At 52.3% G+C, this 16772-nt stretch overlaps 1 protein-coding gene across 2 annotated transcripts in view; it reads left to right on the top strand.

Moving 5' to 3' along the window:
- Window positions 1-384: 384 nt before the first annotated feature.
- Window positions 385-16772, top strand: part of AHCYL2 (adenosylhomocysteinase like 2) — a 61959-nt gene continuing 45571 nt past the window's right edge. The window contains exon 1 of one of the 2 annotated variants that reach the window (XM_088531824.1): window positions 385-717. In XM_088531824.1, the coding sequence (XP_088387950.1) occupies window positions 385-717 (333 nt within the window). The remainder of the gene's footprint in view (window positions 718-16772) is intronic. The other variant, XM_088531825.1, reaches the window with a different exon arrangement.

Genomic DNA, 16772 nt, shown 5'->3' with positions numbered 1-16772 from the left:
CTTTTTTTCTCCTTTTTTGTCTTTTTCCCCTTTTTTCTGTCTTTTTTTCTCCTGTCTTTTCCCCCCTCTTTTTTCCTCTCTTTTTTCCTGTCCTTTTTCCCTCTTTCTCTTTCCTCCCCTCTTCTTCCCCCCTTTATTTCTTCTTCTTCCCCCCGCTCTTTTCCCCTCTCCACCCCCCCTTGTTACGTCACCGAGCCCCGCGGCTCCCCCCCGCCCCCAGAACTACCCTTCCCGGCATCCCACGCGGCGCGGGCGGCGCGGGCGGCGCGCGGCGCGGCGCGGGGGCCGCTGGGAGCTGTAGTTCCGGGGCGGCGCCTGCGCGTCCCGTGGTGCCCCGCGGGCGGGCGGGGCGGGCGCTGCCTGAGGTAGGCGGCGGCGACGACGATGTCGGTGCAGGTGGCGGCTCCCGCCGTGGAGCTCAAGGAGCTGAGCGGCCCCATGGAGAAGGCGGCGGGGCCCTGCGCCGAGCTGCCCGCCCGCGGCGCCGCGTGCCCGCTGCCCGCCGAGCGCGAGGCGGCGGCGGCGGCCGGCGCGGAGCGGCCTCCTCCCGGCGCCTGCCCGCCGCCCGCCGCCAAGGTGCCGCAGGCCTCGGCCATGAAGCGCAGCGACCCGCTGCACCCGCAGCACCGGCACCGCGACGGCGGCGACGGCGCCGCGCCCGAGCCGCTCGTCAGCCCCGACGGCTCCGTCACGGAGGCGCCGCGCACCGTCAAGAAGGTACCGGGGACGGGGACGCGCGTGGCCGCGGGCGAGCGCCGCCTTTACGTGCCCCCCGGGCGAGGGCACCTATAGGCGCCTATAGGTGTGTGCGGGGTCGCGCTCCAGCGTCTGTGCTTATATAACGCGTGTTGGTACCTATGGGGACGGCTGTAGCGCCTATAGCCTGTCTGTGTGTCCATATATACCGCGCTATAGGTGCGTGCGTGTCCCCATGCACCTATAGGGACGCAGGCAGGTGCACGCGTGCCTAATCCGCGCGCCCGTATCCGTATCCATACGGGAACACCCATCCGTGTAGGTGCCCGCAAGGGACCCCCTGGTCGTGCGACCTGGCCCGCCGTGTCCCCGCGCTGTCCCCCTCGCGTTGCCTTCGTCCCCAGGAGGAGGAGGAGGAGGGGATGGCCCTGGCGCAGGGCCCCTGCGGGGCTTCCCAGACGTGGGAATGCCGCCCGGAGACTCCGGTGGGGCGCGTGTCCCTGCAAGGCGAGCGGAGAGGATCCGGATCGAGGGCTTCCGCATCCCCCTTAGGAATCCCTGGAAGGGGAAATCGGTTCCTAGGTCAAGGACCTCCGTGTTTTTCTCCTGAGGAGGTGACTTCCATCTCCTTGGGAGTACAGGAAGAAGCAGTTTGGCTCCTTCCCAAGCCAAGAGCCACCATCTTCCCAAAGCCTCCGGTTTTCCGGCTCCATCCCTGGTTTCAAGGGCCCCGATTTTCCAGTTTAGCCTCTTGAACCCAAGCTCCGGAGCCGCGTTCCCCTGCTTCCAAGGGGACCTCACTTCCAGGTGACTCCCAAGGATCCACCTCCGCACCTAACCTGGTGGCGCATCCGCAGCCCCTTCCCTTTGGCATCCTAATCCCATCCCTCTCCTTTTTGAAGCCCTCGGGATACCCGTGTTTCTTCTCCAGGGCACTTGTACCTCTGCAAACCCCCTCCTCCTGCCTTTCTTTTTGCTGGCGTTTGTTTCGGAAGGCTTTTTCCCTATGGAAAAGCAGAGCAACGTGGTGTTAGATCTTCCCTTTCTTAACCCATTTGCACCGCTGGGCCTCTTAGGAGGCGAGGGGAATGTGGCTCCAGATGGATCCCAGCACGGATCTGCTGTGGGACCTGCAGGCAAGACCTACTTAAAATATATAAGCAAGGTTACATGAGAATGCAAGTGCAAACAAAATCAACTTTAGTTCGTCGAGTGTTTGCTGGAGAAGATCAAAAACCGATCAGCAAGATGTAAAATCTGTGTGTGGCTCTGATCCCTGACAGCTTACTTATTAAAACTGTGTTTTTCCTGCATTTTCACTGGAATTCTTCCAGTTTTGTGTGAGTAAATGTTTGTTTCATGGCACTGGTGTAAGCACCGAGTTCCTAGGGAGCAGCCACGGCTGCTTTTGTCTTTAGCACTGCTCTGATTTTAAAACTGCTTTTCTTTGTACAGCTTCAGCCTTGGGATTTTTCCCTTATGCCGGTGTTCCTTGGGATGGGCTAATCCACGTTGCCGTCTGGATACAGCCTGGATAGGGGGTGCCTGCGTCGGCAAACGAGAGCGGTTTGGTGCTTTTGGGTTGGTTTGTGAAGGCGGTTGCTGAATTCTGCGGCCCGTTTTGATGAATTCTCCGCATTAATCCTCGTGACGGGCTGGAAATGCAGCGAAAGCTGCAGAAAGCACCTGTGGCTACACCAGTTTGACTGAATTCCCTGCATTAATCCTCATACAGGGCTGGAAATGCAGCGAAAGCTGCAGAAACCACCCGTGGCTACACCAGTTTGACTGAATTCCCTGCATTAATCCTCATACAGGGCTGGAAATGCAGCGAAAGCTGCAGAAACCACCTGTGGCTACGCCTGTTTTACTGAATTCCCTGCATTAATCCTCATACAGGGCTGGAAATGCAGCGAAAGCTGCAGAAACCACCTGTGGCTACACCAGTTTGACTGAATTCCCTGCATTAATCCTCATACAGGGCTGGAAATGCAGCGAAAGCTGCAGAAAGCACCTGTGACTACACCAGTTTGACTAAATTTTCCGCATTAATCCTCATACAGGGTCGGTCAGGAGCCCGTGGAGAGGCAGGGGACGAGGCGTGAGTGGCCCATGGCAGATGGCCCCGCTCGGAGCGGCTGTGCCCAGTGAGCCGGGACACGGGGAAGCACCTGGAGGCTCCGGGCTCCCTTGGAGGTGACCGGGAAAACGCGTTTTGTCCCTCCGTCCTCCTGGATGGGAGAGGCTACAGCCGAGCAACCCCCGGGGCCGCTTATCTGCGCGCCTGACGCACAGCCCTGACTCACCTGGACCGTTTGCGCTCCGGGATTTCGTTTCTTAAGGGCGTTTCCATGAGGAAGCGGGCGGCGGCCGCCCCACACGTTCCGTGCTGGCTTTGGGAATATCGGGACATGGGCTCGGTGCTGTTCGAGGCTCCCGTCTCGCTCGCGTGATCTCGTGCTCACAACAACTTTCTTTTGCCGGGAGAAACGTGTTCTGCTTGAACAGATGGACTGGGTTTAATAACCCTCAACCGCCTGACAACTTGGGCTCGTTAAGTGCTTTTAGGCCGTGCCGAGAAGCCCAAACGAAAGGAACCCAAGGGCTGCAAAGTTTCGCGTTGCGTACGTGCCAATTTACAAAACAGAAGGGTACGTTTTTTGTCCCGGGCTCTCAATCCTGAGAGCACAGCTTGCTCCTTGAATGTCAAGCTGTGCGTTCTGCCTCTCCCCGCTATCAAAACGGAGGTTTTTGGCGTCAGAGCGGCTGATTTGTCAGCCCTGTTGATTCATTTAGTGGGTAGGACGGAGCACGGGCCAATTCTCCAGCACTCCCGAGAGCCGCTCGGAATGAGCGCGGTTTAAATGCGATTTAGTAAAATCCAATCATTTTAGGCCGTTTCCTTTCCTTGCACTTAATGCTCTTGGGTCCATCCCTCCGTGAACGTGGGGGGTTTAATTTTAGAAGGTGCCTTGTCCGTGGTTGCTTGGAACAACGAGGAAGGATCAATATTCCAACCTTTGGCACAGAGCCTCTATAAAAGCCAGGAAGATAAGAGGAAGATTAGCGAGAAGTGGCGGAAAAACGATAGCCGTGAACACGAGTAAGCGACGGGCGCTAAAAGATAATAATGTTTTATACGGGGTGTGGTTGAGGGTGCCCCACGCTTGCCTCCTCGCACAGATGAGTGTTGAAACATGTAAGGAGCTCTGTGTCTTTGCCAGGGGAGCAGAAACTTGGTATTTGTATTTAAAGGCAATTAAAAGCTCGGTCTTAGCCGTGCCCCTGGTTGGAAGAGGAGCAGAGCAAAGCAAGGAGGGCTCAGTGAGATAGGTCTGACCTTCTGGGCTTGCTTTTCCATTCTGCTTAGAGAATTGTGAGTCAAGGTGGTGGTTTAGCTCAAACCAGGGACACCCAGAGGTAACTGGGGAGAAATAAACCATTGAGCTCCTTTGGAGGAGAGGCAACTTCTCCCCAGCAGCGTGAAATCCGAAATACTGGGAAAACAACAATATTGGAGACTGCTCCCATAGATCTACTCCAAGGCGTGCGGCGTTGCAGCAGCGGGATACGATACGTACGATGCGATATATGTTCTTCTTTGGTCTTTAAGTGATGCAGGTTCAAGCCAGGGGGTCAAGAGCAGCATCGCGGCCGGATGAAGGAAACGTAACGTGGAGCAGCCCGGCTCCCTGCGGGAGGAGCTGAGCGATGGAGCAGGGAATGGAGCTTTGGGAACCCAAGATTTCGGTCTCGGTGATGAACGTCAGTGAGGCAGCTGGAAACAACCAGCCCAGCCTCTGATTGAGAGAACCGGAGGCTGCTTGTTTGGAGTTTCGGAAAAACAGGTTAAGAAAATGAAGAATTTAGGATAAGAGCTCAACGGAGCTTTAAATCTGCCTTCCCTGAAATCCGCCCCGTTCAGGCTGGGCAGTTAGAGGCAGAGTAGCAAGAACTTCTCAAGGAAGTGCCTCAGTTTCAGCCTAGAGGAGCTGTAATGAAGTTAATGTCATCTTTGCTTTTGAGGTGGACACCAGTGTCACTTCAGGGTCTTTTTAATAGCAAGTTTCTCACACCCGACATCGAGTTCAGGAGTCTTAAAGACTTTATAGGAGCAGGAGCTGTTGGACGGGCACACAGGGGGGCTTCAGCCCTGCGAGCTACAAGGGATGTCGGGATCAATCCCATCCTCTGTGAGGAGGAATCTCTGGAGCCAAACGTGAATTATGGGTGAAACAGGGCTGCTGCCACAGCGCGTCCTGGCAAACTTGGAAACTTCATATTTTTGTAGCTACAGCTCATTTAACCGGTGTTCTTCCCCAAAACCGCTGGTGGGAGTCCAAATACGCAGCCCAATCGTGTGCACGGCGGGGCAGGAAGCGGCAGCTTTGGAAGCTGATCCCGGATTCCAGCGCTGCTCCTCGGGTTTCCACGCGCTTCGCTCTGCCCTCTTACAGCTTTTTACTTGCTTAAGTGTTTCTATTGAAAAATAGGCATGCCAAATGATATAAATATGTATTGAAATCATTTCTACTTTTGTTATAGTAGAACCGTACCGGGATGCCCGAAGTGAGAGCAGAGGCTTCGTGTGACTTTCCAGGAGAGCAGTGGCCACCAGAGCAGTTCCCTGGAGCGAGTGACATTCCAGCCCGGGCTGAGGGACGCGCTCGTAGCTCCCGATTTTACGGCACGCCAGCGCTTTTCTCGGGTTCGTAGCCAGCACGTAGGCATGCAGAAGTTAAGATCAATTCCCAACGTGCTCCCGGTCTTCCCGGGATGCTCCGCGGGAGCTCGTGCTGCCAGGGCTCCTTGTGGCCATCCAGCCTCAGCTCCGTGGCCTGTGCGGACCTGCCTACAGGTCCCTGGGCACAGAAAACCACAGTTAATCACCCATAACCCAGCCCCAGCTCTGCAAGTCTTTATTTTTGGTCCACTTTCCAGCCCTAGCCTGGTCTTTTAATCCAGCTTTTAGCATTTTGCTATGTAAAACGTTAGCCTGCTGCTGTGTGCTCGCCTTGTTTTAAATTGCAGGGGAATAATGCTGGAACTCCAGGTATTTTTTTTCTCCTCATGGTAGAGGTTTTATTCCCTAAATAGGCAGCCAGCTGCATTTTGCTGCCTGTTGTCAGAAAGAGGAGGAAAATCGGTTGAAAAACAGGTTAGGCACCCAGAGCTGCTGAACTCCCTATTTCAAATGTCACTCCAAAAGCAAGCATGGAAAAATAGGAAAAGTGCAAACGTGCGTTCACCTGGCAGAAAGCTTTGCTGCTCATTTATTCCATGGTGTATTAAGGGATCAAGGTTTGATCCTGATGTTATAGGAGAAAAACAGGGAATGGGCTGTTCCCTTCCGCATGACTCAGGGAGCAGTTTGGGAGGAAGGGCTGCGTTCCTGGGCTGCCCAGGAGTTGGTGACTCAGTCCGTTCCCTTCGTGGCTTCGGCGTTCGTGGAGGTGGGGAAAATCTGCCTGGATCTTCTCCTCAGCATGAGCTAAATTCCTTTATGTTGACTGCAGAATGAGATAACGGACGTTTCATGCGAATTAAAAAGAAAAAACTTGCAAATTGTGGGGCAAGACGTTGCTGTTAATGCCATAATTCTAGCATTTCACACAGGCCAGATGGAGAAAAATCCTAGTTCTGCAAAAGGCACTCCAATTAATTCCAAAGACCCTGCGCGTGCGCTTTATTTCCCTAGAATTATTTCTTTGGACCACGATAAGCCACTTGGCAGGTTGAGGCAAAGAATCCGAGGAGCCGTAAGGAGATATGGGGAAGTGTCAGTTGATTCCACGCTCTCTGGATGCGGCTCCTGCGTGCTGGGAAGGCGAGAAGTTCGCCGGCCTTGGTGACATTTTGCTGGAGCCGTCCACAGAATTAAGTCCTTTTCCGAGACAAGCCGGGATCTGCTGCCTTTTAAATGAGCAAGGAGAGAGGACGGGGACCCCGGAGAGCGGCCCGAGGGGTGAGTTTTGCTGAGGTCCCTTTGGACACGTGGCCTTGGATAGACACGCTCGGCCCCCAGTGCTTTCTTAAGTGAGGTTGGAGCTGAACCTAACCCGTCCTCTGGCCGCGGGTGGTTAGACCTGGATTATCTTCCAAACTAGTCCTACCCCTGATCCCATGGACCAGAAAACGCAGTAACTCGCAGGACCCTATTGTAGCCGCTGGCAGATCCTGGTGCTGTTTTTGTTAGTTTTGTATGTAGAAAAGGACGTTTAATTCTTTAAAACTGCAGGGGAACCGAGCTGTCGAGAAGCAAACATCCATTGTGGATATGCCTTTTTTTAGCATGTCAGATTAGGTTAGTTACTTATGCATAATTTTGGATCTTTTTAAGGGAAGAAGTAGGGACTACCCCCTGGAGCTTTGCGGTGAGCCTGGGTTGTTCCTCGGGGTTTTGGAGCAGTTTCTCCTCAGAAGCTCAGGCTTAGCCCTGCTGTTTGCCCCTCCTGTGGGTTGCACACACGGTGTTTTGGGTTCATGGAAGCGGCTCTGCAGAGATCAGAGGTGCTGCCTGCGTGTCCCTGGGTGCTCTCCTTCCTTTCGGACAGTGTTCAGGTTTCACACATGTCAGTTGGAAGGGAAAAGAGGTCAGAAAGGCCATCCGTGCAGGAAAGGGCAATCCTGGCTTTCCTCTTAGCTCCCTGGTTCTTGCCTGTTCTTTAATAAACACCCTCTTGTCCCATTCCTGCTGGAAGTTCTGACCACATGAACCACGTGCGGGTTCCCTGTCTCCTCCGAGGACTTTCCGGTGTCCTCAGGTCTTGTCACAGTCTCTTGCCCTCGTCCTTGGAACATCATCCTCGACTCCAAACCCACAGCAAACACAAGTCAGCTGGGAAAACCTGCTTGGAAACGTGGCTTCCGTGTTGCGCTAGGGAAGCAGGAGCCTCAGCAGCAACCTGCTCTTGCACTGAGCCCGTTAGAGCCAAAAATGATGGATTTATTTAATATATTTATTTATTTGCATTGCCAGAAGTGATCTGAGCCATTTCTGCTGCCCCTGCTTTGGCAGTTGCTCTGCGACCTGTTTCTTGTGCCCTCGTGGATGCTGCGATGGAACCTGCTGCCACCAAGGCCAATGGCAGGAGGGCACGAAGGCCCTTCAGGTGACAGGTTTTACAATCCTGCTGTCAGGTAGCGCTGAAATATCCAGCAAATCTTATTTTGAGCTTCCAATGGAAGAGTCAGCCGAGGAGCTGATTTTATGACCACTTGAGCTTTCCTGCAATAATCACTATTTTCTTACAAAAAAAAAAAATCCTCCAAGGATGGAGTATTTAACTCAGGCACTTGGGTGGCCTTTGCTCCATGCGGTGGGAATTCCTCCCTATCCAACGGCGCTGGAGCTATTGGAATAGTGGGAAATGGTCTTTCTGCTCTGCTCTTAACCCAGCTCGTTTACAGCTTCGCAGAGAGCGAGGAAGTCACAGAGCAGTGCCATGAAAAGCCCATTTTTTTTGCTGCTTTTCTGTCTTGGAGAAGACGCTGTTGTTTGGATGTATCCTCTTGTGCTCTTTCCTGGGAAATACATCTGGGAAAACATCCGTATGGGCTTCAATCCTTGGGGAGGGATGAACAGCCCTTTCCTTCTGAGTCTGGTGTTCAGAGCGCAAGTTTTGTGCCGGACCAAGTCTGAAAATTAGGCTAAAATGGGTGGTTTCCTGTGCCCGAACACACCCGAGCAGGTCCGGGGAAAATCCCTGAGAACCAAGGTTATGGGAGGGAAAATACGGGAAGAAGAGGTGACAGTGTCTGTTTTAACAGAGGGAAATTTTACATTTGAGTTTACCATGTTGATAACTGACCTCGAGACTTGCCTTGTGCTCTAGGACAGTGCTAGAAAACCTGCAAACTGGCTGCATTCACTCACATCCCAACACCTGGATTTGCCGGGACGCTTGTGTCCGCGTCCGTATGGATCGCAGTGATCCGTCTGTCTCCCAACGAGCTGAGTTATTCCTATTCCTTACCTGGTTCGGAGAGCCGGAGCCTGAGCGTGGATTTCGGGGAGTTTTTGCCTAGGCTAAGGTCAGCTTTGCTTCTCTCAGCCGTGTTTAAATTCCAGGAATATTTTCCGCAGAGCTTTCCCAGTCGAACTGCCTTGCAGGAGCTTCCCCTGCAGTTTGAATCCTCCTCCTCCTGCAGCCTCGTGCACATTTACGCCAAACTCTGCATTTTCTTTTTTCTTCTGGTGTTCCAGGGTGGCCGTGTCACTTCTCACCCCACACTAACCATTAACTGCGAGCAAGTCTTTCAGCATCCTTAATTTGATGCAATTTCATTGTGCTTATTTTTGATTTGTAAGAAAATTGTGGGGAACACACTGGGCTAAACCAAAAGCTTTACTTTTAGCTCTGGTCTGCGTTGATCTCCTGCATAGCGTGCACAGGTTAGTAGTAACACAGCCCTTGCTGGGGGCAGACACAGCAGAAACCACAAAAGGCACTTGGGGATTTTTCCTTTTTCTTCATTTTTTTTTTCCTTTTTTCCCCCCTTTTTGTCAACATCCTCTACAACAATCCACGCTGTAGGTTGCTTAAAACGGGGTTATTGGCTGCTAATGTTATGCAAGGTCCCTGATTAGCGGAGCAGTGTGGAGCGGGGCTGGAATTAGAGTAACCGTGGCAACCATTGTAATTAAAAGAGGCTTCCTTGGGAAGTGATGGCCCATGTGCCCGTTCCCCCCACGCATTCCAGGCAGGACGTTGTGTAATGTCCCAGCACCCAGGGTGACGATGCCACTTTGCATCTTTCCTCGGTCATTCCATTCTCTTTTTCACGCTGTTTTTCTCCAAAAACCACAAAGCTGTTGCCTCTCTCCAATTCCTGCCCTCAGACCTGACTGTCTCAGGTCCTGACCTCAGACCAGGTCCCTCAACACAGGGTAATTATTCCAAATTCTGCCTCAAAAATACACAAATATTGCATGTGCGGTGCAATAAGGTCATTTTGCTGAGTTTGGTGATTGCTGCTTCAGATCTTCATCAGAGCAGCCCAGAGGAACCATCCTTAAAAGTCAAAGCTCAGAGACCAAAGTTGTTCATTATGTGAAATTTCGGGAAAACCTGTTCCTTGTGTGAATTGTGTGTTATTTTTAAGTGAAAAAATGCCCAGAGATTTCTCTTGATGTGTTTAACAGTGCTCGTTTATTCACTCTTCCATGTTGACTGATACTTCTTGTTGACAACTCCTCAGTTCCCGGTTTGGAAACTTCTTTCATCTGTGGAACAGCTACTGTTTGACATTGCCTGAAACAGCTGCTTTTCAGGCTAAGATTGTATCTCAGTCCACACCTGGAGCAGAGAGAGCGGAGAAGAGAAATGAGGGAAAAAAGAGGATTTTTTCCAAGATTTTCACTCTCGCTGTTCTGGACTTCCAGCTCTGACTTCGTAATTGTCAAAGTAAGGCCCAGATATCTTGGGGTTCGCTTCCAGTCTGCTGTGCTGTAGCAATAAGTGACTTTTTGCATATAATCCTCTGAAAAGGAGGATTTTCCTGGTCCTGACCTTCCTGCAAGTGCAGGGAGACGGGAGGGACACGCGGAGCCGGGACAGGTCCCCAGGGAACTCTGTCCCAAAGGGTGTGAGGCAGGATAAGGATAATGAATAGCGATAAGGAGCCCTTTGGCACCAGGAAATGTTTCACCTGCAAACATTGTGGTGGGTCTTCCCTTCACAACTGCAGCCCGTGGTGTTTAAACTGAACACAGACCAGATAGAGCAGCGGGAATAAAAAAAAAAAGAGGAAAAGGTCGATGAAAAGGACAAGGACAAAGCCCCAGTTTCAAACCAAGGTTGGAATTCCTTAAATCCCGCTCGCTTGCGAGGTGGTGATGTCCACAAGAGCGACAAGCAGAGCTTTAGTGGGAATTGCTGGGTTGTGTGAAGGGATCCGGGAATCGCACGGGTAGGGAAGAGCAGGGAGCCGGGAACGGCCCCGCAGGGAGTGCTCCAGCGTGAAACCATCCTCCTTTGGAAGGAACAAGGAAAAAGGGACGTTTTTGTGGATGGAGGTGTCCGTGCTGTGTCGCGGACGCCGGGAGCAGCGCGGTCCGTGCGCCGGCTGCCTGGAGAGCTGCGCCGCGAGGAAAGCCATGGTTACAGAGGCACCAATTAACAGTTATTAACCGTTATTAACAGCAATCTTTGTGCACCAGCTTCAGTTTTATGACACCCGAACGAGTCCTGGCTTGAAATGAAATAGAAAGCTCCCAGGCTACATCTGCTGTTGCAGTGTCCAAGCGGCCCTGGAGCCCCGCGCCTGGGAAAACAAGGACGTTTTCCCTTAGGAGCAGGTCTCTCCGCATGGCATGTGCAGGAGGAAGCGCTGCCTGGCTCCCCGAAGGATGATTCTGATGGGATTTTTTGCACCTATGCCCGGACAAACAAGACTGGACAGAGGCAGGAGCTGCAGGAGAGCACGCGGAATCCGCGGCCAGGCTCCCTGCACGTTGGGACCCGCACGTGCCGGGGGGATGGAGACCTTCGGAAACTCCGCAGTCATCCGCGGAGCAGAAGTTGGAAGCAGAAGTTGCTGCCCGGCCCCAGGAAAAAGGGAAGCGAAACCAAATCGCCGCCGCCGCGTCTTGCGAAAGGGATCGCTCCGATGGGAGCTGCTGCCGCAGGAACACGGCGCTTCCTGCGTTCCCGGCTTGTTCTCCAGGCTGGGATGCAGCGTTGGAAATGCTTCGTTCCGGGGTGGGAAGCTCTGTGGGAAAGCTCGGGGCAGGCAGTGCTGGGGCCGGAGCTCAGGCCCTCACCGGAGGGAAAACCAGAGGGATGAAAACTCCTTCTCAACTGCTGCAGCAGGAAGAGACTTTGGGAAAAAAGGGCAGTAGGGGAAAGACGAATCTCCTCGTGATTCCCTGGACGTGGATATCGTGCGGCCTTGAGGTGCTTGGGCGTCTTGTGCAGATCCATTTACCTGGTTTTGCCTCTCCTAAAACGGGGCGATCAGACTGAGCCCTTAGGAGCAGGTTCCGACATAACCAAGCGCTGGTCCCTGTGCTGGGCAATCCGGCCGCTGTCTCACCCGGGCTCTCTGCGGCTCCCAAAACGCTTCCGCTGCGCTATTCCCTGCTCCAGGTTGCTTCCCGCCTGCTCCGAGTGTCCCTGGAGCCCGGCTCAGGAGTCTTTTTCTGGACATCCAGAGAGTTCAAAGCAAGGTGGATGCGTCCCACGAGGATACGCGGGAGCGCTCGGGCGCCGGAGGGGTTTGCGCTCCCCATTGCTCCCTGCTCGCTCCCTTCCGGACACTTTGTGCCACTCGGGATGTTTGGGAGCTTTCCGGGTAGGGAGAACAGCTCCGGAGCTGCAAAACGGAGACACCCAGCGCTGGGCTCATCCCGTTGGGTTCCAAACGTCCCCAAGGACCAAGGGACATCCCAGGTGCCCGGAGAGACCCTGCAGCCTCTCCGGGCACCCTGCTCCATGCTCGGTCACTTGGCAGCTTTTCCCTGTGTTCAGAAGGAGCTTCTTGGGTTGCAGTTGGGTTGTCACGCTCTCGGGCGACACTGTCCGCAGGAGGCTTTGGGCTTAGAAAGCCCGTTATTGGCCCAAACGCCCAGAGCATTGTGTGCTTTGCTCTCCCTTTTTCCTTGAGTGTTAATGTAAAGAAGCTGAAACGATTCCTGCTTTCTCCTCAGCAAAGTGACCACCAAAGAGCCCGGGGGCACCGGGACGGTGGGAAGCGTTTGCCCTCGGAGCGGCCGTTTCCCACGGACGGGCAGCGTGACGAAGCCCTGGGGTAGGAATTTGCGCAAGGAAAGGCTGCAGATCGACACTCACAGTCTGGCTGATTCACCGAGCGGGCTTTGGAGGTGGAATTTGGATATTCCCCAAGTGAGGGAAAAAAAAGAAGGAATTTGCCTTCATGCTAGACGTGTGCAGAGCCGCTAAGCTTTTTTTGGGGAAAAACCTAAAACCTAGACAATTGTCTTCTTATGCTTTAGGGATTCTTAGCTGCTCTTTTTCTGTTCATTGATTTATTCTTTGCTTGCTGCTCTTTGCAGGTCGTTGGGAGCAGTAGTAGGTTGGTCCCGTATTCAGTCTTATCATTGACTGAATAATAACATATTGACTAAATAACCTTGTTATTGCCTGAATAACCACACCCTCATCCCATGAAACTCGTGTTCTCACACAAACCGGGTTATCCAAAGTGTCTTTCAAAATATCCTCCAGGAATGTTTCCTTCGTCTTCGGGACACCTCCCATCTGCTGGGCAGTTGCATAATATGACCTTGCCTTGGAGGTTAGATGAGCTCTGCTCTCTTGGCAGTTACTTCGGGATGGCTAAATTTGGGGGAAGAAGTTGGGTTTTCTTGTTTTTTCAGGCCTGGAGAGGGGAGCTTCTCTGCCGGAGCGTCCTCCGTTCCGTAAGTTTAGCTGAAGTGATGAGTGCCCTTAACCGTCCGTCCTTGTTTGCTGCAGGTATCAAGAGAGACCTGACAGAATCCCAGAATGGTTGAGGGTGGCAGGGACCTCTAGGGATCACCCAGTGCAGCCCCTGCTCCAGCAGGGACACCCAGAGCACGGGGCACAGGGTGGCATCCAGGCGGGTTGGACATCTCCAGAGAAGGAGCCTCCACAGCCTCTCTGGGCAGCCTGTGCCAGGGCTCTGGCACCCTCACACCAAGGAAGTTCTTCCTCACGTGGACACGAAGCTGCCTGGGCTTCACCTTGCACCCATTGAAGGCCCACGCGTGTTTGCCGAGTCCGCGCTGGGAACGGCGAGGCAGGAACGCGCGCGCGGGAAGCGTCTCCCGTCGGAGCCCCGTGGGTCGATCCCTCCTCGCCCGGCGCTGGGCAGGAGCGTTGAGTCGCTCCAACCACCGCTCCTGCCCCAAGCAGCTGCCTGTTCCGCTCCCTTCTTGCCCTGTTGCTGCTCGAGGCACATTTTACTAGATAACCCTGCCAAAAAGGGGGAAAAAAGGAGGTTGGTGGGTGAGGAGGACCTGGGGAGAGAGCAGGTTCATGGCAGGATCAGGTAGGCACGGGCCTGGGTACCTTGTCAGCTGGTGGGAAGGGGATGAACCTCTTCTGGAGCTCCTCTTTGGCAGCTGGAATGGTTCAAGCAGCTCCAAATCCAGATATTTATTTTTGCTATAATATTTATACTTTATATATATCTCCTCATCCTTAGCATTGCCATACTCCGAAGCCCTTTGATACCGGTCATGTTTCCCCATTGACTTCCCAGTGAGGGGCAGCAGGTTAGAGAAGCAGTTTCCTTCAACCGGGATAAGGCAAAAGGGCTGCCAGGTTTTAGGCTGGCTCAGGAAGGAGCAGAAAACATTCTAGGTGAGTGTCAGGTTTTAAATATTAAGAATTGCTCCTCCCACTGCTTTCTTTGCCACCTTCTTGCCCGAGAGGTCCGACCATGGCAGATTTTGAAGGTAGTTCTTACGTGTGTGAAGTTCTGCTCTCCTCCTCCCTCTCCTTCTGCAGTTTTGGTTTCTGTGAAGTTTTTGAGCTGAGGGGAAGAAATGTGATGGAACACGTCTCGGGAACAATTAAAACAGAGAGAACAAGAGCAGAAAACTGCTTAAGTGGCACCTTTTTTAAGCACATTATGATACATCAGGATGGAAGCTGAATTAGTCATCACAGAGATTCTTTGACCCTCTATTTGTCTTGAGGCTTTTGTCAGTCCCATTCCCTTTCTTTATTTTCCTTTTCTGTGTAAAATGCATTAGGATTGTCAAATATCTACGTGCAAAAGAACAGCCGACACTGCAAACGCATCTGCCAGGGACCTGCTCGTGTCCTGCTCTGTGGGCCAGCGTAAAGGTTGCAGCCTGAAGCCTTTTTAATGCCACCAAGGTTTAAATCATCACTCCTCAGCACGGACCATGTTTGTATTAAGCATTCATGTAGTCCCTGGCTTTGGGTACACCGATAACTACCTTAATACAGAGCTACCGCATCCAATATTTGGGTCTTAAAATAGCCTACAACTGATCTAAAGCAGAGAGGATGACTTAAGTTCACCTTATTTTTTGGCAGGGAATGCCATGAATTAGGCCTGGAGATGCAGAGCTCCTCAGGAAAAGCAGGTCTAGGAGTCCAGGGACTTGGAAGGCTACGGCTCAGATTTATAACCTGCATTGGCTGATCCCAGGATTTAAATGAGCTGCCCCAGCTCAAGCGTGGAGCTGATAACGGTTAGATTTCATTAGAGCCATGTGCTGGATTGTTCTTTTTTATTTTTTTCATGGATATAGATGGGATCTGAAGGATAAACACAGCAAACTGAGAGAAGAGGCTGCAGAGACCATGGGGCTGAGCTCCTGGCCTCACTACAGCCCTCGTGTGCTCCCAGCTCCAGCAAGAAGCTGCTTCCCAGAACGATCCGTTTGGTCCTGACGCCAAACGGAGCTTTGCTTTAATTCCAGCTTAATTCCAAAATCTTCCTTCCTTTTGTGTGCACGTGCTTCTGTTTCAGACTGAAAAGCAGAAGCTCTGCGTGCCTCTGTTAGAGGGGATTAAAATACATCAGAGACTTGTTTAATACCTGCCTTAACACTAGTGTTTTCTTGTCACTCCTTTCACACCTGGTCTTGGTGCATGAGCTGGGTCCAGAGCAGTGAAGCTCTCAGGAGGTCTCAGCATTGCTGAGCAGGACAGGGATCCTCTGCAGCCTCCTGCCCTGTCATCCTCCCCTTTTCTCCCTCCCATTCCTGTATTTTCTTTTTCTTTTCAAGGTTTAATGAGGACGACGGGTGCAAACAGCTCCGCATTGGGCTGCTCAGGCTGCCTTTCCTCTCCACGCCAGGCCTCTTGCCATCACCCAGCCCTCCTTCCTTCCTATCTTCTCCCTGTCCATTTTCCACAATTGCCTGAATTGCCTGATATTTTTAGAAAAAAAAATATCAATTTTTAGCTGTTAGGACACTTTCTGCTTCTGGTGGTCTGGGCTTTGCTGCATGTGGCTTAGGAGACTTTCTAGCTCCTCGTGCCAGATTGCAAGGGCTATTTTTATGTCCTCCCCAAACGGCTGCATTTTATTAAGATATCAGCAATAGCTAATGGGAAGAAGCTGTCAAAGTCGCTTTTTTGTGCAGGCACTTTAGCTACCTCCATATTTATGAGCTTTATTAATTAGCTGCCCACATCCAGGCTTTTGGACAAAACATCCTTCTTCCTTGAGTGGTTTTAGTTTCTGTAAGATTGGCTTTTTGCTGTGTCCCTTGCCGGGGACCCAAAGCCCATGGTGTCTTTGCCAAATCCCCATCACGTCTTTGCTTTTCCTGGGTGACTTTAGGAGCGTTCGAGGATCCTCTCTTATTTTTCCCAATGAAGAGGAGTCTCCGTGCGAGTCGCGTGGGGCTTTGCTGGGTGATGAATGAACCCCCTTCCTGACACAGCAATCTAAGAAAATAATGACTAAAAATACCTGCCCGTGGCTTTCACCCCATACAATCACCGCAGATTTGCAAAATGTGCCTAGGCAATAGTCTTGCTGTGCTGCTACATTAATTATAAGGCATCTCTCTTTGTATGCAGCCCTAACCTCCTTCGGGATAATTAAAATTTTATTAAAGAAACAATGAGGAGTAAAGGGAATATTTGATTTGGAAGTCCTCGGGATGCTGCGGAAGCCCGTGGCTGGCTCCGTGTGGCCCCGTGCGAACCCCACCTGCTCCCTAATCCTCTTTTCCCCTTTTTAATTTTAATTTGGGATGTCGGGAGCCAGGGAAGGCACTCGCAGTGCAAAGCAGAGGTGTCTGGTAAGAACCATATTTTGCTTTTCCAAAGAAAATGCCCACATCTGTGAGCCGGAGGGATTACGTTCCGCGGGGAAGACGAGTTGTTTTTCCAGAGCCAACACACGACGCCGGTTTTCCAGGCTGCAGGATGAGTAATGTTGCTCGGGAGACACACAGCGCCAGCAGATAGACAACAAGCAAAAGAATAAATAAAAAAAAATGTTTACGTCTTCCCTCACAGAGCTGTTTTAAGGAGGGAGTTGATGCTGAGGAGGGGATCTTCAGGATACATTATAGAAATCTGGAACCAGGAGTTCCATCTTGGTCTTTTCTTGCTTTTCCCCAATTTCTTTCTTCTCCT

The sequence above is a fragment of the Tinamus guttatus genome, unplaced genomic scaffold (genome assembly GCF_059628265.1).
Source record: "Tinamus guttatus ecotype Peru unplaced genomic scaffold, ASM5962826v1 Tinamus_guttatus_pri_ptg000434l, whole genome shotgun sequence".
Lineage (NCBI taxonomy): Eukaryota > Metazoa > Chordata > Aves > Tinamiformes > Tinamidae > Tinamus > Tinamus guttatus.
This window is presented reverse-complemented; position numbering and strand designations above follow the sequence as displayed.